Source organism: Cimex lectularius, unplaced genomic scaffold (genome assembly GCF_000648675.2).
Source record: "Cimex lectularius strain Harlan isolate CLEC.00 unplaced genomic scaffold, Clec_2.1 scaffold4, whole genome shotgun sequence".
Classification (NCBI taxonomy): domain Eukaryota; kingdom Metazoa; phylum Arthropoda; class Insecta; order Hemiptera; family Cimicidae; genus Cimex; species Cimex lectularius.
In genome coordinates this window covers 735,773-760,151 of record NW_019392723.1, presented here as the reverse complement: position 1 = coordinate 760,151, position 24,379 = coordinate 735,773, and the positions used below count along the sequence as shown (strand labels likewise).

Below are 24,379 nucleotides of genomic sequence, written 5' to 3'. Positions count from 1 at the left end.
GGTCAGGAGTCCAACCCAAAGGGCTTACCATCCAGTAATTCCTTTGTGAGTCTTACGGATGGCCCTTTTGTGAATTTTTGGGGTCACCAATAGGCAGACCCAAGAATTACCATTAGTTCAGTCGTTCACTGAGTTTTGTTTAAAAAAAAGTAAAATTTCCTTCTTTAAGTCTGCCCTGAGTGATAATAGTTTGGTTGATTCAGATTTCTGGTTTGCTTATTGTTTATTTTAGCCTTTCGCTGGTGGTCGGTTGGTTGTTTATTGGCATGTTTCACCTATAAGTTCACTGATAAAATACACAAGCCCACCACTGGAGTTGGTGATACACCAAAGGCGCCTGTCACAAACAGTGAGCTATTCAGACCAGAATGATAGGCAGCAACCATTTGTCAAAATTAAGAATTGTTGATCCATTTAAAGTAAATAAACATTGCTGTTCTTCCAAACCCACATTTGTCCGGCATGTAGAGAAAGGTTGCTCAATGTGTCCCACCTAATTGAAGGGTGCAATTCCTTGGCTATAATAGAAAGCGTGTAGGAATGTCACCCGATATGAGAATTGTGCTTGAGCACTGTAGTGCGTATCTGGGTCCTATGTTCCGATTTTTGGAGAAAGCAGGGTTGTTTTACTGTAATAGTACTTATAGTTTCCTGTATCTGGCTTGTATGTGTGAATGTATTTATTAGCGTGAATATGTAATGTAAGAGATGTCAGAATATTGTACCCCATTGACTCTCAAAAATCGTCATTTTTTAAGATTATCCAGAGAAAAATTGGCATTGAGATGGAATTGATGAGCCAAAGCAATCCAAGAGAAGAAGCATGAGATTTTGTCTAATAATCTCTAGCACTTTTAGTTTAGGAAGCCGGTGATTTGAAGATTCGGGGCTTTACGTATGTACGTATAACTTTAATGAAAAAAAAAAAAAACAACCAAGACTCCAAGTAAATCACATAATTAGGGGTGAACAATGGGAGAAAATAGGCTTTACAAATGAAATAGCATTGCAGGGCTTCAGTTACGTAATACTATTGAAAGCCTAAAGCCTGACATAGCACATGGTAGAGTGGCATATAGCTAAAAAAAAGGTTGAATTTATTTCTAACAGGGATGAGATTATTAGAGATGAGATTTGTCCAAATAGAATTCAAAGCATATTTCGTGGTGTGAATCTTGCATTTGAGGTGGGGTGTTGAGGATGGATGTTTCATACAAAATTATATTACAGACTGTTTTCAATCAGGCAATTAAATAATTATGGTGTGTTTATTTTGCTATTTTTTCTCACTTTTTCAATTTATCTTGCAACCGGTAAGACTTTTGTTAGATAATTTAAATTCCTAGTCTTTCCCTCTACGGTTTCACTCAAAGATTTGTTTTTCTTGAATTAGTTGCAATGGCTTCATGTACAGTGGCTATTGGTCTGACTGAATAATTTTCTTTTCTATCATGCTACCATGTTGTCTTTATATTTTTTTCCTATTCTCCAAAATCCTAAATCAAACTGATTTTAAATATCAACTAAATCCCCATACATTATAAAAAAATTTATGAATATATCAATGTAAAATTAATTGAAAAACCCTTCAGTTTGTAACAATTATGTAATCACCCTAAATTGTCAACACTGATGATTCACCTGGAATGGCAAACTCATTATGTTGAGCATTCATGTTGACATACATTTTATCTAATGGGTTGAATATTAACAAAATAGACTGTCACTTTCTATTAAGCTTTTTTAATAGTGTAATTATTTTCATTATGTTAACAATTGATTAAGTATTAAATTTTTCATATAATCAATTAAGACAGGTGTGTTACTTGTTTTTGGTGATAAATATTTTCAAAATATTAATGATTATTTTATGTTCAGTACCTGGTTACAAGTATTGATATATTTATAACACTATTAATTTGAATTTTTTTAAATGGAACAATTTTTGTGTTTCAGATATATCATCAAACTTAATTTTTATGAGGAATTCAGCTTTAGGCCAGTCAGCACCATCTTTATCTAGTTGCGTGGTAAGATTATTTCATTTCTATTTGCAACTCATTCATTAGAGAAGATATATAAAAATTTAAAAAAAAGAAGACTACATAAAGCAGGCAAAAAAATTGTTTTGAGAAAAACAATTTGGATTTATTTAAACACCCTTTAAAGACCTTAAACATGAATTTTTACAGAAAAAAAGAAGACATTTTTGGGCATGATCAGCCTTTAGGTCTACGATGTCCAGTGATACACTTAAAAATTCATAAATCCAATAGATGGTATTCAAATTTAACATAACAAGAATCGTTTAAATGATGTCAATAACCTTTGCTTTTTATGTTATTATAAGTGAGAAAGATAAAGATAAAATCAACAAAAACGACTCAGACATTTTATTCTTTATCTCCAGGTTCTGTGTTTACTGAGACCAGGTACATGTAGTATTAAATGTAGTTTATAGGGTTCTAAACCACTGTAAAGTTTCATGTGGATCAGTTGAGTCGTTTTAAAGTTATAATCATTTTTGTAATTTCAAAACAAAAATTTAAGGCATTAGAAGGTGAAAAGTTTGAGAACAAAATATTTTAAACAATTTGTGGCACATGTATTTCAAGATTATGATATATCATTCGATTAATATGGAAGATAGTATTTAGTAAGGTTACATATATATAAAGTTACAAAAAAACTTGAGCTAGGAGCAAAAAAAAAAAAAAAAGGCGAAATTAGTCCCAGGAAGCCCACTGTCATCAAAAATTGTAATGTCTTTCTTACTTCATTGCTGTGATGTAAATAGATAAATGAACGCTGTAAATAAAATAAATCTAACTATATGACCTCCCCTGGGTATGAAGTACATATGTTTGTAATTTGAAATTGTTCATAATTTTTGTCTAGTGGGTATAAATGAAGGAATTACAAGAAAACTAGTAGGAAAGAAATCTAAAGAAGCTATGAAGCAAGAAATCTATATTCGGAATCTTTATATCTATGAACAAATTTTCAAATTAAATTTTACCCTTTTGCAGAGCCAGAATATGCCACAATATTTAATACTTTATTATAGCCTACTTAGGACTAATTTCGCTCAACTCCTGCACCAATTCTAAAATTTATTGATTTATGAACATCCCTTAAAATTTCATTCAAATTGATTGAGAGTGCTGTGAGCAGTGCAGCTTTGTGAATGCAATTTTTGGTCAATTTACAATAAAATATATTTTTTTCTTGGCTCCTGGGTTGGGCCCAGTGGATGGAACCCTCGGTCATATGTCTAATATTTTTCAATCTATTATCTCTAAAAAAGTTTTATTGAAATCATTGACCCCACGACCGTAGCCTCCCCTTGTAGGTTCTATTAATGACTAATCAAGAGAACATTTGAACTATAATATGAACACCAAACTTATTTCATGTTTTATAATAAAGGCCAGTTGATATAATGATACAAATTAAGACAAAGAACATATTCTCCACAAGAATGTACAAAAATGAATGTAAGCTGGTTGATAAGATTAGAAAGTTTTTTTTGTCTACTTTGTTCATTTTTCTTCGCACTCTGTAGGTAGCTCATACTGAATTGTCATTGAATTTTGCTTCCTCCACTCTCCAACCAGGTAATAGATAGTGCATTATAATATTTTTTATCGTTGAGCATATAAATAATAAATTGTAAATTCTGCTTAACTAAATTTGACCCTTTACACAAGCATGATCACTACTGTTTCAGCAAAATAACAAAATAAAAGATAAAAATATGAAGAAAAACAAACTAGATTGCAGGTGAATTTGTTGAAGTGACTGTAAACACAAATAAAACTAATCAATTGTTCTCGTTTGCATTCTAATTTTGAACTTTCTCGCACCATTCAGCCGTAGAATAATTCATGCTTAGACATTTGGCAATAATGAGAATGGTTAACGTTCATTACCCCCCCCCAATGATTTAAGATAATTTGTTATATTGTTAACTGATGAAAATAAATACAGTATACATATACGGTAGTAAAAGCTCTTAGGTGGATGATAGTAGAGAGCGGTTAAATAGATAATAATCTGTTTCCTCATTTGGCTATTCATCATCTCACCTTATTCCAAAATGTAAAGCTATAAAAAATGTTTATGGAGGTATCCAGCAACAAAAATTAATTGGGACATTGATAATTTCCTCTATTAAGCAACCAGCTTTCTACCTTTTAGTCCAAAGAAGCCTTTTATTTATAATATTTAACAAGATTAATGTAAGTAAACTGGTCCCAACTGTTGTTTATTAACAAATATTAATGCTTTTTTGTCTGTAGAATCCTCATAATGTCCTAATGAAAGATGGAAAGCTTGGGAGTTGTATAATAGACCACGTAATCAAAATGTGAAGAATAAAAGTAGATATATATTCAAGTATATACAATAAGTAAACTAAATTTATTGAACCGGCACTGGGTCTGTGTACACTTGAGGTTTTTGATGTCACTCATTTGTGTTTAAAAATGGGCTTAACTTTAAGATAGAATAATCTCAAGGTATTGTGTTTGGATCTAGCCCCTTACTTCCAGCCCTCTGTTCACCATTAACAATTACCCTACAGTGCTCTCTCCCTAATCCAATCCTCGGTACTTCAAATTGAAAAAAATTCAAGAAGTTAGTATTTTAAAAGAAATAAATAAAAATTGTTTGGTAGAGGGGAGAAAAGAGTGAGAATGAGTGTGAGATAGTGAATGAGAGAGGAAAGAGAGAGAGAGAGAGAGAGAGAGAGAGAGTGAGTGAGAGAGGGAAAGAGTGAGTGAATTAGAGGGAGAGAGATAGTGATTGAGAGTGAGAGATGATAGTGAATTATAGTAAGAGGGAAAAAGAGAGAATGAGAGGGTGAGGGAGAGAGAAATCTTCTCCTCCCCATTAGTACCCTTTGATGATGGTTACGGGGGGGGGGACTCATTAAGTAGCTTGAAGATACACATAAACATCTAATGAATTCCTTTGTATGTCTTATCTTCAACTTGCCAAAGATGTCCCACGTGACTGATCTGTACTCAGACTTGAACTGGTCATGCCCTTCCTACTGCAGGCAATATTTCCTTGGCTCCTTCCTCCGTAAGATACCTTCCTATTTCACACATCCATGCTACCAACCTGTGAAATTCCCTTCCTCACTCTTATCTGCCATCTTCTTCTTTTTTTTTACGATTTGTCCTTATAAAGTGTTGTTGATGATATTTAATTGTCCCTTTTATATTTTGTATCTATATTTTTGTAAATAGATATTTTTCTATAGCCTGATCAGGCTTAAATCATTTTTAAATAGGATATGTTTATAATTAGTTATTCCAGGGGGCTTTCAGTCCCAGAATACAGTTTATTTTTTCTTTTAATACCTCCAGTGCATCTTATTTAGAATCTTTCTATCCCATTAATCCTAGAGTCTTTTTTGTTTTGGTTTAAAAAAGTCTTAAAGGAACTTGGCTACTTAGGTCTTTTTAAGCATTATGCTCACATACAATATTTGTCTTGTGGCAGTTTTGTAGTTTGAATTCAACCTTTTCATTTTCGAACAAGTGTTTTGTTTCTATAAATTATGCATTCAAGTAGCAAAAAGATTGCCAGTTTCCAATTAGAAAGGAGTATTAATATTGACCTACTTGTTAAATTTGCCGTTTAAAATGATAATACCTTGAAATCTTTTTTTTCCCAATGTTAATCAAACAATATAAAACCAATTAAAGATTATTTATGTTTGAAATAAATAGCTCTTTTGTAGTTTTGGTATTAATTAAAAGATTTATTTAGACAATTTACTTAAAAAGTTATAAACCACCATCCAAAACAAAATTTAACTGATTAATTTCTCAATTTCAATATTATTAAATTAACGGTAATGATTTTAACATATAAAAGGTTGTAAAAAATGATAAAACAATGATTTTTTTTCCACTGTTATTCTGTTAATCAAACAATATAAAACCAATTAAAGATTATTTATGTTTGAAATAAATGACTCTTTTGTAGTTTTGGTATTAATTAAAAGGTTTATTTAGGCAATTTACTTAAAAAGTTAAAAACCACCGCCCCAAAAAAAATTACTTTCACAGTTACAATGTTATTTTTTTATTATTTTTATTTTTTTATTTTTATTTATTTTTTTTTTTTTACTGGGGCTTCCGACATCTGGGTCATTTCAGCCCCAAGCTAAGTCAAGTCAATATTCTATTCACACTTCTATTTACAAACACTACATTCATACAGATAAATACATTCATACACATAAATACATCCATACAATACACTCATTCCGTTTGGTCGGTGGAGTACTTGATATTGTTATTAAATTAACGTTAATGATTATAAGGTATAAAAGGTGGTTGTAATATTATTTTAATAATACACATGGAATAGAAAATAATGAATATAATTTTGATTTTTTCAGAGGGAGTCAAATGTGGGCCGTAGGAGTAATAAAATGCTACAAAGAAAAAGCCTTATCGCAAATACTTCTCCGACAATGCCGAGATGTCAATCTCCATTATCAGGTGCGAATGATATTCATATTCAAGGACTTATAAACGATGCCTACCACGTTCTAATTGTCCAACTTATGTTCTCATTTTCGGAGAACAAAATATTCACAGTGTGTAATAAAGTCAAGATGTGAGAAAATCTCAATTTTTAACAATTTTTTATTTATTTTTCCAATTGGTTTATTTTAATGAAATAAAGTATTTTGTATTTCAATATTAAAGTAATGGGTAGTCAGACAAATTAATTTTAAATTTTTTATTCTTCTTTTCCGGTTGTTGACTTTTTATATTTCTTGGGTTTCTTTTCAGGAACTAGACAACCATCAAACTCATTTTCTTTTTATTGTGATTCTGAAAAGAAAACGAGATAGATGAGGGGAAGCTGATGCCCTGAAATTGACATCAATAAAAAGAAGAATTTGATGGTTTTCTTGTTCCTGAAAAGAAAGCCAAGAAATATAATTAATTTTAAGTTTCTCAGCTGGCTCAGCCATTTTTGGCAATTCATTGGTTTTTCAACTTTTGTTGAAATAATCCTTATATATACAATGTGGGAAGTTTAAGGGCTGACAACCAAAGCTGATGTCATCGCCAGCCCTTTGCATGTTTTTACATATTTTTCTGATCTTTCATGCGTATTTTTCAAACTGCAGCCATTTGAGCATCTCAGTCTGTTACTGACTCTGCTTTTATGCATATACTATGTCGATATCCTAAAATGCTAGACATTTGTACCTCAGGTTGTCAACCACAGAATAAACACAAAACATATAACATCATCCTATACAAACAGAAATCTGGTCCCATTAAATCCTCCAGAGTACTCTATATTCTTCAGGGCATGGTCGAACCTACTCCATTCTCGCTAATAAATTACTTTTACCATCCAGACATCACACTCCCACCCCAGAGTATTCAATATCCCTTGAGATGGGATTAAATAACCCCTTACTTTCATGCTAATAAATTACATTCATTCCAATAATTTAATACAAAAAAACATTTAAGAATCCCTATAGCTATGAGGTACCAGAGTAGTGTCTGTGCCCACCGCCATGCCCCAAGACTACATACATATCTGATGATATTTCAAAATATTTGCATCAGCATCTACAATTAAAAATGTGCTCAGCTGTTATTTTATTCATACATAATAAGCACCTATGTGGTCACTTTCCAGCCAGAAGGTGCTAGTGACCTATATGTGACCTTGTTGAATGACCTATATGTAATCTTGTCATTATGGCCTTTTACTTTTTTGACATGTTCTCCGTGAACCAAGGACTATGTTTTTCCTAAACTGCCACAGTTTGGCAAAGCTATTTCTATTTTTACGTGCCCATCAGTTTTTTCCATTCTCATTTTACTGTATTTGGAATTGATAGTTTTAAATCTGCTAGGGGTACAATTTGGGAAGTGTTGTGTGTTCTTCCAGCGGCTTCTTTGGCTGAAAACCCATGCTAGTATGACCTTCTTTCCAACTGCTTGATCCCTTAACAATTCTTATTTTTAAAAAGTTTATTTAATATTAAGAAATAAAATAATTCTTAAAAATGGGACAGGATGCTGAAATGCCGGGAAAGTGTAATTTTATTATGTTATGTTCACACAGATACTCTATTCTTTATTTTATATTAAGTTTGTTTCAGCATGTTTTCAATTTTCTACCAGTTAATAATGTTTTACATTGTAAATAAAGACAATAATTAATTAATTAGTAATCTATATTAGGAAACAGTTATAAATTGTATTTGTTTTTTAGCTGGTAGCCCTTTGGAAAGCCCTCGAATGTCTCCAAATCAACATTTTCCATTTGTTGCACTCAAAAGGTTTATATGAGATCCTACATTCATGTTTTTAAAGCATTTCTCATCTACTGTATTTATTTTCATTTTTCAATCGCTTTTAGGCCGTACAATCACTTGAGTAATGATGGTAGAGGTGATGGTAGGCGTTGGTCTGTGGCGTCTTTACCTTCATCCGGTTATGGAACAACTCCCGGTAGTTCAAACGTATCAGTGAGTATATTTCCCATGAGTATTAATTCATAGAAAATTGAAAAATAAATATTAAGTTTCTTATAATTTTTGTTTTCAGTCGCTTTGCTCGAGTCAGGAACGACTTCACCAATTACCAAATATCCCTACTAATGATGAACTTCATATTCTTATAAAACATTTTTCATCAAATGAAAGTGCTGAAGAAGAAGGCAGGAAAAGCCCATTTAATAGGCCTAGGTCTCGTAGTTTAAGGTAATGTTAATTTTGCTTTTAGTTTTAGTACATATGTTTATAATAATATTTATTATTAATGTTGTGGTAAAAACATTGGGGCGAAAGGAATGTTTAGCAGAATCATTGGCACATTTTCAGGCTCTTTCATCCCACTTTTTTACCTGTTATAAAATTGGCTGATCAATAAAAATTCAACAAAACATTAATATGTTTTATTACAGCAGTCCAAGTCGTTCACCTATAATGGATAATGATATAGTTATGATGAACATGTTGTATAAAGAAAGATTTCCTAAGGTCATTTACTTACCAAAAAATCTTGAATTTTTAAAATATTTATTATCATCGTTATATATTTTTTAATAATTACAGGCCACAAGACAAATGGAGGAAAGGTTAAGAAGTTTTATAAATGAAAATAAACAAGTAGAATCTGAAGAGTTGGATGCATTGCCGATAGTACGTTTTGTCCATCACCAGGTGATTGAATTAGCAAGGGATTGTTTGAAAAAGTCGGAGGAAAAGCTTATAACGCGTAGATATTTTTATGAACTGTCAGATAATTTAGAACGGCTTTTAACAGAGGTGTGTATAACTCAATATTTCACAAATGTATTTATTGTTCACATATCTTTTGGTTTAGACGAAAGAGAAATCATCAGAAGCAGCAATTCAGTCAGCAGGTTTTATCAGAAAACTGATGTTGATCATATCTCGACCGGCAAGATTGCTTGAATGTTTGGAATTTGACCCAGAAGAATTTTACCATTTGTTAGAACAAGCCGAGGGGCAAGCAAAAATATGTCAAGGGATTAAAAACGACATACCACAGTACATAATAACAAAACTAGGGCTTCACCGTGATCCGATTGCAGGTATGCTGGCACATATTTTCATCATATTTGAATTTATTAGTAACTTTTGTTATAATCTTTTGTTAAGATTTTAATGAGGACTTCCAAGATTTGAAATTGAACAACGTAATTGAGGATAAAGACAATGTTACTGTTCAGACTTCGACTCCAAAAGGAGAAGTACAGTTTCCAAAGGTAATGTCATAAAATCAGTAATATTTATGCTTTTAGAAGGCTTCATTATTGATATATTCTGATAAATAAATTAAAAGTAAATAAATTTGTGATAGCTTTGCAGCATCACTTAAGAGGGGTAGACCAATTCTTGGATTTTTTCCTAATCCTTCCATTTTTCCTTTAATATCTAAAAAATCTATGAAATTTAATCCATCCCTAACTATCCCTTTAATATCTCATGAAAACTATGGTCACAATGTGATTGGTCTTATTTTATTCATGGCTTTCTTATGAACATTTTGATATATATTTTAACACAAATAATTATTTTATAAGCCGTTCAGCCTTAATAAACTGCCTGAAAATGCATTTTGAAAAATTACCTGAATTTATCTTCCTTTTTCTCAAGAAAAGCTTGACTCATTAAAAGATTGTTCTTACTCACAGTTTTTAAAACCCTGAATAAGAACTATCTTTAAAAGAGGTTAAACAACATACTCACCCCAAATTTATCATTTCTAACTGCTTGACTTATTCCTATGAGGGCTTGAATTTTATTAACAAACAAAAAAGAGCTTGACAAAACCGTTAGCTCTTGTCCTTATCTTTTTTTTTCTTTTTTCTTTTTTTTTTCTAAAGCAATTCAGAATATTGAACAGAAGCAACAAAATAATAATAATAATAATAAAATAAAACATGAAGTTCAAAAATGTAACTTTTCACCAGCAGTTTTTCCTACTCTGCGTTCAATTTACAACATTTTAAGCGTGCTTTTTGTGATATATTGTTTCATTGAGAATTGAGAATTTTCATAATAGCAGGGTTTCTGTTACATTGGGATTTATACATTCTTTGATGCCATTTTGATCTGTGTAGACCTTTTAATTTTTAAATCATGCACTTCCGCTACTCAAAAATGCAACTCCTTTACACCAAATGATGCACAAAAAAATTAGTTCAATAAAAAATGATAAAAATAATTAAAATTTCACATTTTCAAAAATTCTTTTTGAGCACATCCACAAATCTTTTATATCAAAAAATGCTAGAAAAATCTAGTTTACTAAAAACAATTTGTTCAAAAAATTTTTGAGCACTTCCTGTTTTCAAAACTGCCTTGCCTACTTAACTACTATTTCTGTACTAAAATTTCTTTACTTAAAAAACGTTTTTTGTGAACAAAAAGACTAAAAGGCCAGAACTCTCCTTGAACATTAATGTGTGCATGGAAATCATGAAAATAACATGTTTATTCATTTTACTTGGGAGCGGATTTTTAAGTATTAAAAAAAAATCAAAATATGTCTTTATATCTGACAAAATGTATAATTATTTTTGTAAAATAAATAATTTTGTAAAAAAGATTAAAACAAAACTGAACTAATTTCATTTTTTTAAATTATTGGAAATGACATAATATTTTAAATGTTCAAAATTGAAACAGCGATGATCAGGTCTTAAAATGAATTTGTATCTGCTATGGGGCTGTGTCAGATAAATGCAATAGTACTTTTTCATGTAAAACTCCACTAGACCAGAGAATTCTTATCGAATCATTAAAAAACTTGCAACAGTGGCATGTTTAGTGTTAGATGTATCAATCACTTTTTTTACTCACGAATAATCTGGATCTAGGTATGGTCTGGATGAAAAACGTATTAATTGTTATCTGCCTCTAATCACAGTCCTTGGCAATGTTTGGACTAAGTCTATCTTCAAAGAAATTTGAAACCATTAAAAAAAACTTAATTATATAAATTTGGAAATATATGATTGTTTGTCCTGTTGATGACCTTAAAATAGATGGAAAGATTGGCAGTAACAATTGAGTTTGTTTTTTCATCCAGACCATACCGAGATCGAGCTTAACAGCGGTAGGTTACACTGTTCTAAAATTTCACAATTTAAAAGGTATGGTTCACCAGGTAAATCGGAGTCAAGTTTTCCTACCATGATAACATTTGTGATATACCATCTATCTGTGGTTTCCTCTACTGAAGCCCAAATTGGAGCCCACCTTTAATTGTGTTCCGAATTTTGCCTAAATTTCTTGGTATATGTCCACTAAGAAATTTTTCCACTCGATATATTTTTCCAAAACTCATAAAATCGGCATTATTAAGTTTCTTCAAAGGGATGTCAGCTCTAATTTGTAGGACATATTGGCATTGAAAAAAGTTTGATGGAGTCGAAATTGATGTTTAATAAGATTTTTTTTCTCCTTATAATTTCAAGTCACAATGTGTTGGGTAACTTCGAATCTTTGCACCCAAAGAATATCCGAATCATGGATGAATGTCTTGTCAGGAAACTCACTAATGCTTCTCAACACAATGTCTTCTTTTTTTTAATTTAGTCAAGACATTTTGATACTCTTCGGCATATAAAACCAGTAAACGATACAGAAACAATTAGAAAAATTGAATAGTACATTGCTAAAATATGAGAAGGAAGTTTTGAGAAACTGTGTTTGGAGACCCAGATGTCTGTAAACTTAGATTGACTGTTTCTTAAAAGTAAAATTAAGAAGGGCATTTTTCTTTTTTTTCTTTTAATGCCATACTTCACTATTATTAAATGAATGTTAAAAATCCTATAATATGTGATAGAAATATGTAAAAACATTTAATTTACCCCAAACTATTAACATTAACATGTTTTAAATGGCTTTAAAATGTGTTAAAACATAAATAGTAAGTGGAAATATGACAATATATGGCTTTAAAAAAATATGCAAGCACTTAGAAATCTACTCCCTAATTATTACCATAGGAAATGGAAGTATTGTCATAATGCATGAAATTATTACTATGGGATGACCATTCCTGTTAAAAATAACAAAAATTAACATTTCGATTGATAAGTTAGGCTCATCACTGTACCATACAAAAAATAATACAGAAAAATTGTTTTTAAAACTTTTTAGGTGTGAAATTACACCAATTAATAAACAATTATTTACAGACTCCTTCAGAATCAGATTTTGATGTTGTTAAGCTCATATCAAATGGAGCTTACGGAGCTGTATATTTGGTTCGGCATAAAGAAACAAGGCAGCGGTTTGCAATGAAGAAGATTATTAAAAATAATCTCATGCTAAGGAATCAGATTGAACAGGTGTTTGCAGAAAGGGACATAATGAGTTTCACCGATAATCCTTTTGTTGTTAGTATGTACTGCAGTTTTGAAACAAAGGTAAGTGTCAATTTATTTGAGAAAATTACCAATCACTGATTACAACTTTTTTCATTGAATAGAAACATTTGTGTCTCGTAATGGAGTATGTGGAGGGTGGCGACTGTGCTGCCCTTGTTAAGGTTATCGGTCCTCTTCCACCTGACATGGCTAGATTTTATTTTGCTGAAACGGTACTTGCTGTTGAATACTTACACAGTTACGGCATTGTTCATCGTGATCTGAAACCTGACAAGTAAGAAAACTAATGTGACTTGAAAAAATTATAATCAGCTTTTTAATGAATTCTGTATTGTCATTTTTTCAGTTTGTTAATAACTGCACTTGGCCATATTAAACTTACTGACTTTGGGTTGAGTAAAATGGGGTTAATGTCATGTAAGTTTTTTTTCTTTATAATATATTTATTTTTCTTAATCCTACTGTTTTGAACCAACTTAAAAAAATCGCCATCTTATCATTTACAAATGCAACGTAAATTTTGTCTGCAACATTTTTATGAATTATATTTTCTAATTTTGTCATTGTATTTTTTAATTTAAAAAACAATTTTTTTGTCCAGTGCAGTAACAATTATAATCCTAAGAGTTCAAATAACCGAGCATTTAAACCTTGTCAGTTTTTGCTTTAATGTTATAGTAAAAAATGCAATGCTTTGATCTCTTTGATTACTTTTTTTTAATAACCTGTCTTCAATAATTTAATTCTGTTCAATAATTTGCTTAAATTTCATTTGAAGAAATTACAACCCATTCGTGTTAATAAACTGGTGTTTGTTCTTGAGAATTACATCTATTAGGATTTAATTTACCTTGTAAGACGCTCTATCTCACTATCATCAAGTGAAGTGAGGATGTTTAACGTATGAGCTTGTTTGTGTGGAAGGAAGGAAAGGTTAAAAAAAACACAAATTAGACATAAAATTCATATGCCTTTATTACAACACTTGTGTGGGCATCTTTATATTGGGTTGTCCGGAAAATAATGCAGGATTTTAAGTTTTCATTAAAAAAAATCTATATAAAATATTCTGTTTACGTTTACAGGATTACTCATTTGTATGAATGTCAACACTTATTAATCCTCTTCCAAATGATATTGTTTGTTTACCTCTGTAGCATTCCGCTACTTGGAAATAATTCAGTCATCCTTATAATGTCAAAGCGAGAATTTCGTACGATTTTCTTTTACGAGTTTAAACTCGGCCGAAGCGGAGCCCAAACGGCTAGAAACATTAACCAAGTCTGGGGCGAGGGTTGTGTTAATGAGTGCACTGTGCAAAGGTGGTTTAAAAAATTTCGGGAGGGAGATTTCAGCCTTGAAGATGAAGAAGGTCGTGGAAGGCCTTCCTCTCTTAATGATGATGTTCTGCGATCAGTGGTGGAAGAAAACCCCAAAACAACTGTTCGAGAACTTGCAGAGCAACTCAAAGTCAGTAAAACGACCGTCGCTGACCACCTCAAGGCGATTGGAAAAGTGAAAAAACTCGAAAATTGGGTTCCACACTCATTAAACGATCGCCAAAAAAATCAGCGCTTTGATGTTTGTGCATCACTTCTTTGTCGAAACAAAAATGACCCATTTCTGGCCAGAATTGTTACATGTGACGAAAAGTGGATTCTCTACGATAACACTAGACGTTCTGGACAGTGGCTCGACAAAGGAGAAGCTCCAATACATTTTCCAAAGCCCCCAACTCATCAAAAAAAGGTAATGGTTACGGTATGGTGGGCTTCATTTGGTTTAATACACTACAGCTTCTTAAATCCTGGCGAAACCATCAATGCTGAATCATACTGTAACCAAATTAATACCATGCATCAGAAATTGGCAGTAATGAAGCCCTCTTTGGTCAATCGGAAAGGGCCCATTTTGTTGCATGACAACGCTCGACCACATGTGTCACGTGTAACGTCACAAAAATTATTGGAGCTTGGCTATGAAACTTTGCCTCACCCACCCTACTCTCCGGACCTCTCGCCTACTGACTACCATTTTTTTAGACACCTGGACCACTACTTACAACACATAATATTCAAAAATCAAACGGAACTGGAAAATGCATTTATTGACTTTATCAATTCTAAAAATTCTGAATTCTACTCAGACGGAATTAATAAGTTACCAACACGTTGGGAGAAATGTATTGAGAGTATGGGAAATTATTTTGATTAAAGAACATTGCTTTAAAGTAACTAGTTTCTTTTTTTTTGTTTAATACCAAAATCCTGCATTATTTTCCGGACAACCCGATATATTGATTGATTTGTTTTCAGTAGACAATATTGTTGTTATGTTGTCTACATAAGTCAGCCACAACTGACGACATGTCTCTGCTTTTCCTGGTTCTCATTGTCTGGAAAAGGGGACTCTACTCATGTCTTTACTGGACTCAGCACTCTTCATGTTTCGACTTGACTCCTCCTGGCCTCTTCTATACTCGTTAGTCAATTTGACTAATGGTCTCCTGATTTGATTTTCCAATTTTCCCCTTTTAACTTGGTCCCTCAAACAAGAATTCTGAAGTGAAGGGAAAGCAAATTTCTGAGTCCTGGTGATCAAAGCCCCTCTTGTGAAGGTGGGTCATGATCTATGGCCATCACACCCAAGCGCCAGCCGCAGGTCCCACCTCTTTATTTCACCCCATAAATCAGATTTTACCAATCAATTCTGTTTCCCTTAAAAATTTAAATAATCTTGATATTGTTGTTTCCCTGTCATTTAGCAATTCGGGTAGAGAGGCGGGCAACCCACTGGTCATGCGTGCCCTTCTGTATATCTTACATTCTAACAGTATGTGCTTTGACTGTGGTTAAAACTCCACATGTCACGCACATAGGTGGAGGTTCGCTTGCCATTAAATACCCGTGTGTAATTCTCGCAAGTACACATTCTTCTTTTCTAGACAGCCTAGCTGCAAAAATGCATTGTTCTGCACCTTCTCTTTAAGAACTGCCATCAAGATTTGAACAATAAATATACATTAATTATATTTTCAGTTAATACTTACAAAGTTTAGTAACATTATTATAAAAGGTTGCTGCAGTATTTTTTCTGTACGACTTCCAATACAATAGAAATTTAAATATTTAATTAATATATTAAATTAAAATATTTTGGTTGTTTCACTAAGTGCTATTTCATGTTGAACCAGCACACTCACGGGCATTAGCAATGATGTGAAGTTTGTTAGTTTTGTGTACATACCTTTTAAGTAATGTACTGTAACTGGCTGTGTTATAGTAGATGATGGGCTCAGGTCTGTGAGTTGGTGAACTCATGTTGTACCGGCACACGGCCACTTACTGGGTCTGTCTCTCGAGTGGAGACAATCTCTGTAGGTGCCGGTTCAACATGAGTTCACTGACTTGCAGACCAGAACCCATCATCTACAAGTGCTATTTTGCCATAAAAATCAGTATATCTCACAGATATTTCTCCATAATAAATAACCACATTACATTTTCTAGTGGCAACTAACCTGTATGAGGTTTACATTGATAGAGACTCCAGACAATTTTCTGATAAGCAAGTCTTTGGAACACCTGAATACATTGCTCCAGAGGTTATTTTAAGGTATTTGTTTAGACAATAAAATAATATATGATTATTGTGAATAATGTTGTGTTTTATTGTGACTTGCACAGACAAGGATATGGAAAACCAGTCGATTGGTGGTCAATGGGGATAATCCTGTATGAGTTTTTAATTGGGTGTGTTCCATTCTTTGGTGATACCCCTGAGGAACTCTTCGCGCATACTGTAAATGGTACAAGATCTTTTTTTAGTTTCACTTTTTAGAAAAATCGCCAAAAGGAATTTTTGAGATTGCTTATTTTTGACTTATTTCAGATGATATTGAGTGGCCTGATGATGATGATTGGCCAGTTCAAGAAGAAGCGAAAGACATAATATCTGCATTGCTACAGCAGAATCCTAGGGACCGGTTAGGAACTGGTGGCTCACACGAAGTCAAAGAACACCCATATTTCAACGGTCTTGATTGGAATTCTCTCTTACGGCAAAAAGCAGAATTTGTGCCTCAGTTGGACCATGAGGAAGATACAAGTTACTTTGACAGTAAGTTTATTATATTTGTTCTTATTTAGTAAACCATTAATGTTCATTTATGAAAATTAGATACAATTTTTTATTTAATAGGAATTATTAGTATTGAATATGAAATTTATTTAATTAAAATTCATTTTTAGGCAGGATTGATCGCTATAATCATGATTTAAGTGGAGATGAAAGTGAAGATACAATTCAGCTAGGAGGCTTTTCATCATGTTCACCTCAGTATCGGAAAGTGCAGTCAAAGTTTACTTTGTCTCTTCCCCATAGTAATCTTGAGAGCCAAAACAATTCTACATCTCGAAACGCTGCTAAAAAAATAAATTTTGGAAATGGTTCAAAGGCTGAACAAACCCAAAATACAAGCAGTCAAACAGAAGATTCTCGTGAGGTAGAAGGTGTTGACGAATTGGAGTCGCTCCAAGGAAATGCTGGAAATCCAACTACGCCTGACTCATCTCAAACCGAAAGCGATGACGTTTCTCCGCAAATTCATAGGAAACGTCGGCTTCAAAATAGGGAAGCAGTACCCAAGTTTTCCATCTCTATTGAAGACGACCCTACCACGTAAGAAAATAATTACTGGATTATAATGGATTAAAGTCTTATTGAAATTTTCCTCAAAACATTTACAGAACAACGTCTGGCATTCAAAGAAATAAATTGGACTTATCTCCAATAACAACAAAACCCAAAAAACTTGTAAGTGGAGAACAATTCCAAGGAGGACCAGCAGTGAGAATGGCCATAGCTCCAATATTTCCTATCACTAAGCATCGCTCTAGGGCAGTAATCAAAAGCTTTAGTGCCACAGGATTATCTTTAATGATCCCCCCTGCCAGAGGTAGATATTAAGTTTTAAACTTTTCAAATTTTTTTAAATTATTATTATTATTTTTTTACAGAAGATGTTCCTCAAATGGACTCGCCTGGTGGATCAAGTACCGCTAGTTCAAGAGACAATTCTCCATGTCGTGAGTTATCTCCGTTGGTGACAAGTTTAAAACCTCCTGTAATTATACGAAGAGGACCATCTGGCTTTGGTTTCACCGTTCATACGATCCGAGTGTTCTACGGTGATACCGATTTTTATACAATGCATCATCTGGTCATGGTAGTTATTATTTCTATTCATAACATAATTTTTTTTAAATTTTCTATTTTTGCATTTATATTTGTTTTAAGGCTGTCGAAAATGGTAGCCCTGCTTTCGAATCGGGACTTCGGCCTGGGGATTTGATTACCCACATTAATGGAGAGCCTGTTCAAGGCTTGTATCACACACAAGTTTTACAACTTCTTTTATCTGGATGCGATCATGTCACACTGAGGTCTACACCTTTAGAAAACACGTCAATTAAATCCGGTGGTCGTAAACGGGAGCCCTGGCAATCAAAATTAGCAAGAAGGTCAGTCAAAATAATTATTTTACTTATCGTTTGATTTGTAATGTATTATTTAGACGTTTGAAGTTTAACATATCGACTGTGGAAGACGTAACGTGTACGACATGCCCACTGTCCTGAGCGCAGAGGACACATGGTCTGCATCCTCCAATTTGTACTTTGTAAACTTTTCACCCTCTACACAATTCCATTCAAAATTCCTAGGGGCGCTTCAGAAATGGCAAAAGTAGCATTGCAAGCGCATTTCAATTTTTTTTTTTTTTTTTTCATCTGGAAGTGAAAAGGCTATTTTCTGTTGACTGAATTCTGATTCCCCAGTGTCTTCCGTTATGACATTAAAGTCTTCTATAAAGCTAGACACTAATAAAGGATATGGACAACAGCCTCCTCCAGAAAATGAACGTTTTCTGAGAAACACTGTTTCCCTTATGTGTTTTGTTCACCTCCAAAATTTTTCCAATATTCCTAGATTTCAATTGTACCACTTTGCAAGCATATTTAAGTTTTTCTTCAGTGCATTTGAGACTTAAGAAAAAATTAATATAATTAAAATGAGCAAAAGTGAAAAACTAAGTGTGAAACTTGTCTGTGCAGTTTTCCATTGAAAAGTCCCAGGCAAGTGAAATGAAAAAAGAACTTTTAGATGAATTTGAATGGTTTTGTTCGAACTTGTAAAATACCACTGTCTGGGATTGCTTATCTGAGAAAAGGCCTTAAAAGTTGCAAAACATTTAGTGCAAACAGATTTTAAAGCTTGTTAGTCTTCAAGGTTGGCTCAACAAATTTAGAACACCGCTAACATTTCTTTCAAGACCATTAGTGGAACGAAAGACTGAGGCTGTACAAAACTGGATGGAAAAACTTAAATATTGCGCCTATTTTGAACCCAAAAACATTTTCAATTATTACAATTAATTAAGGTTTTTAGTTGAGATAAAAAAGTCAGTAGCACGAGCGGGATTCGAACCCACTATCTTCAGCTAAATATGCCGCTGCTTTACCACTTGAGCTATCATGATATCCTTTTTGCCATTTTTCAAATGTCGTGTAATCGGATTGGATTCTCGGCGACAAATGAAATGGCCACGGAGAGCTTTAGTGAAGTACACTTCATTTTAATCCATTAAATTAACTAATTTCGTGGTCTGCTTGACCAATTAATATATTACAATTAATTAGGGTTTTTAGTTGAGATAAAAAAGTCAATGGCACGAGCGGGATTCGAACCCACGATCTTCGGCTAGATACGCCGCTGCTCTACCACTTGAGCTATCGTGACCTCGATCCACTCAGACACCACTTTATCTCAACTAAAAACCTTAATTAATTTGTAATATATTAATTGGTCAAGCGGACCATGAAATTAGTGAATTTTCAATTATGATGAAACTGGCTAATTTTCTTAAAGCACTTCTGACTAAACTGTGCAATTAAAAAATGAGCATTGTGAGAGAGGAAAAGTTTTAAAGGTGCGTTTAACTTTGCTGTTGTTCAAAAGTAGCTCAGTGAATTTGAAACACAGAGAAAAGGCTAAAAATCCTCGGTGTTTAAAAGATGTTGTATCTTGTAATCACCATTGCACCATTGTCTTATAAATACGATTTTTTTTTTTTACTGTTACCCCAAGAATGGTCACTTCCGTTGAGCATACATATTTCATTCCCCAAGAGCGTCCGTTATGTGGAAGTTTTACTGTATATTGATAATTTACTATGCAAGTTATTGACAATTTTGGTTTCCCTTTCATTGTCATACTGTCCAGATATTCAAAAAACTCTGAATTATTGTATGCTTTTCAAAATAATAATGCATGGAGTGAGAAACAGAAATATTGTAATTTGCAAATACTAGTTCGTGGATTTTTGTACGAACAATTACATTTCATAATCCTAATAAAAAATGATAATGATGAAATAAGCGTATCAATTCAATAATTGAAAGTGACCAAGTGGTTTTCAGGATGTAAATGTGTATTTGAATATGTATTTTCTTGTTTTCTTTCAATCCAGTGTAAAGGATATAGCATTCAGTTCTCTGAATATACACTCGCCATTGAGGGGGTGTAACAGCATTTCTATCTCACTCCCCATGCAAGCGGCGGCACTCATGCTGGCTCCGCTAAATTCCTCTATTAGCAAATGGTGTTTAATCTTCTATATTGGTGGGGGGATCTGTCTTTTAACATTTTGACATATTCCATCAGTTGTGTAAAATAATATAATAGATTTTGATTTACCCCCAATTTTAAACCTGCACATAGTAAAATCCATGGAGAACAGCAATAAGAATATAATTTAATTCTAGATAAAACAATTATTTTGCTTTCAGTATAAGTGCAGTATTTATGTTGATTTGGTTATTTTCGTTGTAATCCATGCAAAATTGAGCGGCTTTAAACCAGCTGTTCTATGGGACATTGTGTTGTTGGGGTATTTGCAAGTCACTGTCTACAACCTGCATAGAAAATATACTTTTAGATTATTTCTAATATATTACAATTAATTAAGGTTTTTAGTTGAGATGAAAAAAAGTTAATGGCACGAGCGGGATTCGAACCCACGATCTTCGGCTAGATACGCTGCTGCTCTACCACTTAAGCTATCGTGACCTCGATCCACTCGGACATCAACTTCCTATCTCAACCCCCCCCCCTTATGAGTTTTCCCTCCTTTTTGCCATTTTTCAAAATTAAAATTCAAGATTAAAATGAAGTACACTTCACTAAAGCTCTCAGTGGCCATTTCATTTGTCGTCGAGAATCCAATCCGATTACACGACATTCGAAAAATGGCAAAAAGGAGGGAAAACTCATAAGGTGGAGTTTAAGTAGTAAAAGCCTTAATTAATTGTAATGTATTAATTGGTCAAGCGGACCACGAAATTAGTGAATTTAATTATTTCTAATGATGAGCATTTAATGCTCAAAATCTGTATCAGTGCAAAACCAGCGAGTAGAACTATCTTTTCTTTATTTCTTATTTTATTTTGTAATCTTTCTTTTGAAAAAGAGTTAAACAGGTAAATAAATGAGCCCTCCCTATGAAACTATAGTTATTTTCTGTTTAGTTATGTGTATATTTATTTGAACTACAAATGTTAATATTGTCCAAGCGAAAATTCAAACTATTAATCAAAAATATTGTGCTCTAGGTCTTTGCAGAAACAAAGAAAGCAAAAACGAGATATTGGTGATAAAAGGCGAAAAGCATCCCTCTTCAGGAGGATAAGTAGCAAAAGAGCAAGTGTAGAAATGCAACAGGTATTATTTTTTTTACTAAATATTTTTTTTATTTTTTATTTTTTTTTTTTAAACATCCAGTCACAAATTTGTTTTAAAATTATTGATAATTTTTTTAATATGAAATTTTGGTTCTGAATGAATACAAATTGACCAGTTTAAGTGTTATTAAGTAAATTATTCAATTTTAGATGGGTGTGTCATCGCCGTCACTTGTGACACCAAGCCGAAGTTTCCAGTCTTTTACTAGACCTATAACTACACATGTTGACCCAGTAACTAGGTCACCGTCTACACCTAAACTTGTAATGAGCCCTTCTGATCCAAATACACGTAGTTCTGATACATCGGGCAGTTCATCTAGTTCGTCTAATGGTAGTCCAGCAGTTCCGACTTCACATTATCAACGACCATCCACACTCCATGGGTTAAAACATAAGCTTCATTCTGCTGCCAAGACTATTCATTCACCAAGTAGAAGAAAATCAGTTGGCCACATTCCATTATCTCCTTTAGCCCGAACACCTTCACCTTCTCCAGTACCTTCTTCACCGACTCGCTCTCCTAGTCCTCTAGCTTTTCCTCCCGGTCATCAACCTGGAAGTTCAAATACCACGCAATCTTACAGTCCAGGTTGTTCTGGAGCTACTGCCACAAAAAAAGGATTTAATCGTCCTAAAAGTGCCGAGCCGGGATCTCCACTTTTAAGAAGGGCACTTTCGCCTGATCGCTTGCACCCAAGGAGTGCAGAGACAAAAACAAAATCTTGCCCCACTACAATATCTCCCTTATGTGACCCTGCTCTCAAAGTCACTATATCCACTCTCCCTCGGGTAACTATAACATCTAAATCGCCACCTGTTCAAAAAATCAACACCGATGCCGATCCTGTAAAATCCAAACCCCCTGAACATCCTTTGAGAAAGGAAAAGGAAAGAAGAAATAGCGAACCAGAACATTTAATAACCCATGATGAATCAGAATCAGACTTTCTTTCGATTTCATCATCCCAACCGCTACCAAGGATAGCCGAAGAAAAAGATTCACCAACTGCTACAAAAGACGATATAGCGCCTGCTATCTGTAGTAATAGCAGCGGTAATAGTTCTAATGTTGGCAGCCACAGCACTACTAGCACTATTGGCACAAATATTAGTACTACCTCTAATAACAACTCTACGACTCAAACTTATAGCAACAACAATAACAATAGTAACAATAATAAAAATATCGAACCTGAAGTGAGTGGTTCACAGTCAACAAACCAACCCCAGAGCAAAACTAAGAGTAAAACTACTCTGAAACATCTCTCCCTTGTTAAAAAAAATAAAAAATAAATCGTGATATTGCACCAAATGTAAAAAGTAAATTTACCAGAAGATATTCCATTTAAAGCTCATTAACATAGTCCGCAACATTTTAATTATTATTATTATTATTTTATTTTTTCTAAATAATCATTATTATTTTAAAAATAATAATATGTCAACATAGTATCCATGTTATTCATTCTGCTGTAAATGCTCAAATTATGTACATTATTTTATTTTTAAATGATATTTATGAACAACACTTCTAAACTAGTTTTTTAAAATTATTTTTTTAAATTTAATTTTATTTTTTTCTATTATTATTTTTTTTTTTAGGTAAGATATATATTTTTTTATTCTTTAAAAAGCATATGTATATCAGGAAATGTTGTTTTTATTTTAATTCTACGTGATATTCATGTAATTTTGTTGACTGTTTATGATTCTAACTTTTAAGTATTAATGTTTGTGTGATTTCATGGAAAGGTGAGAAATGAGTCTGTAAAACATTATGCCGTTTGTTGACCACAGGGGAAATAATTGTGTGATTACTATTGTAAATTCTGTAAAACTAATCTTAAAAACATTTTAATAATTATAGATGTAAAAAAAAAATGATTTACCAAGTGTTTGTATAGATAGGCTGTGATTTTATTTATTGTGAAAAATTATTTATTAATAAACTTATCTGGTGCGAAATGTTATTTGTTAACAATTTTAGTGCGGATTTTCACATTATACACCAGGAAAATATATGATTTGTCTTGTGATAAAACTTTCTAAGGATTTTGTTGTTTATTAGATAAAACTCTCCTAATGACTTCATTTATTGCTTCATTTTTACCATTGTAATTGATTATGAATAACATATCTGTCTCATACTACAGTTTATGTTGTTTATTATTAAATGGATTATGTTTTGTAATTTTTTTTTTTTTTTTTGATCTCATGTAGTTAGATTTGTTACTAACAGTAGCTTCCCAAATTGTTCTTGTTTTTTATACATGTTCGCCTTATATTCCTTTTTTTAAATGCAGTTGTAAAATTAATTTGATTATTCCTTTTAGAAGTAATATTGTAATTAGTTATACGTATTTTTTAAATTTCAATTGAGGGGCTTCTGTATGTTGCATTGTTTAATCTACTAAAAAAATGAAACTATTATTAATAAAGGACTAGCAATGAATTAAATTCGTAAAAAACAACAAAAAAAGCTATCATTTATAAACGGCACAATATATAACGTGTTAAGTATTTAAACATATATATTTGTGTATAGTAACTATTCCAACTATATCTGTGTTAATTGAGAGATTTATACATGAAAAATTAAAAAAAAAATGTTAAGATGTTATGTACTAGTATTATGTGTAGAATACTCA

At 32.6% G+C, this 24,379-nt stretch overlaps 1 protein-coding gene across 2 annotated transcripts in view; it reads left to right on the top strand.

Annotated features, from left to right (window-relative positions):
* LOC106672106 (microtubule-associated serine/threonine-protein kinase 3) overlaps positions 1 to 23,873 on the top strand; it is a 29,504-nt gene extending 5,631 nt beyond the window's left edge. For both annotated transcript variants that reach the window (XM_014403258.2, XM_014403268.2), the window contains exons 2-22: positions 1,957 to 2,030; positions 6,419 to 6,521; positions 8,272 to 8,338; positions 8,419 to 8,527; positions 8,607 to 8,761; positions 8,965 to 9,040; positions 9,116 to 9,328; positions 9,387 to 9,618; positions 9,686 to 9,792; positions 12,739 to 12,969; positions 13,032 to 13,204; positions 13,277 to 13,347; positions 16,440 to 16,545; positions 16,617 to 16,738; positions 16,822 to 17,049; positions 17,181 to 17,610; positions 17,679 to 17,887; positions 17,949 to 18,157; positions 18,229 to 18,452; positions 21,600 to 21,708; positions 21,879 to 23,873. In XM_014403258.2, the coding sequence (XP_014258744.1) occupies positions 1,957 to 2,030; positions 6,419 to 6,521; positions 8,272 to 8,338; positions 8,419 to 8,527; positions 8,607 to 8,761; positions 8,965 to 9,040; positions 9,116 to 9,328; positions 9,387 to 9,618; positions 9,686 to 9,792; positions 12,739 to 12,969; positions 13,032 to 13,204; positions 13,277 to 13,347; positions 16,440 to 16,545; positions 16,617 to 16,738; positions 16,822 to 17,049; positions 17,181 to 17,610; positions 17,679 to 17,887; positions 17,949 to 18,157; positions 18,229 to 18,452; positions 21,600 to 21,708; positions 21,879 to 23,024 (4,394 nt within the window). In that variant the 3' untranslated portion in view covers positions 23,025 to 23,873. The remainder of the gene's footprint in view (positions 1 to 1,956; positions 2,031 to 6,418; positions 6,522 to 8,271; positions 8,339 to 8,418; positions 8,528 to 8,606; positions 8,762 to 8,964; positions 9,041 to 9,115; positions 9,329 to 9,386; positions 9,619 to 9,685; positions 9,793 to 12,738; positions 12,970 to 13,031; positions 13,205 to 13,276; positions 13,348 to 16,439; positions 16,546 to 16,616; positions 16,739 to 16,821; positions 17,050 to 17,180; positions 17,611 to 17,678; positions 17,888 to 17,948; positions 18,158 to 18,228; positions 18,453 to 21,599; positions 21,709 to 21,878) is intronic.
* The last annotated feature ends 506 nt before the right edge of the window (positions 23,874 to 24,379 follow it).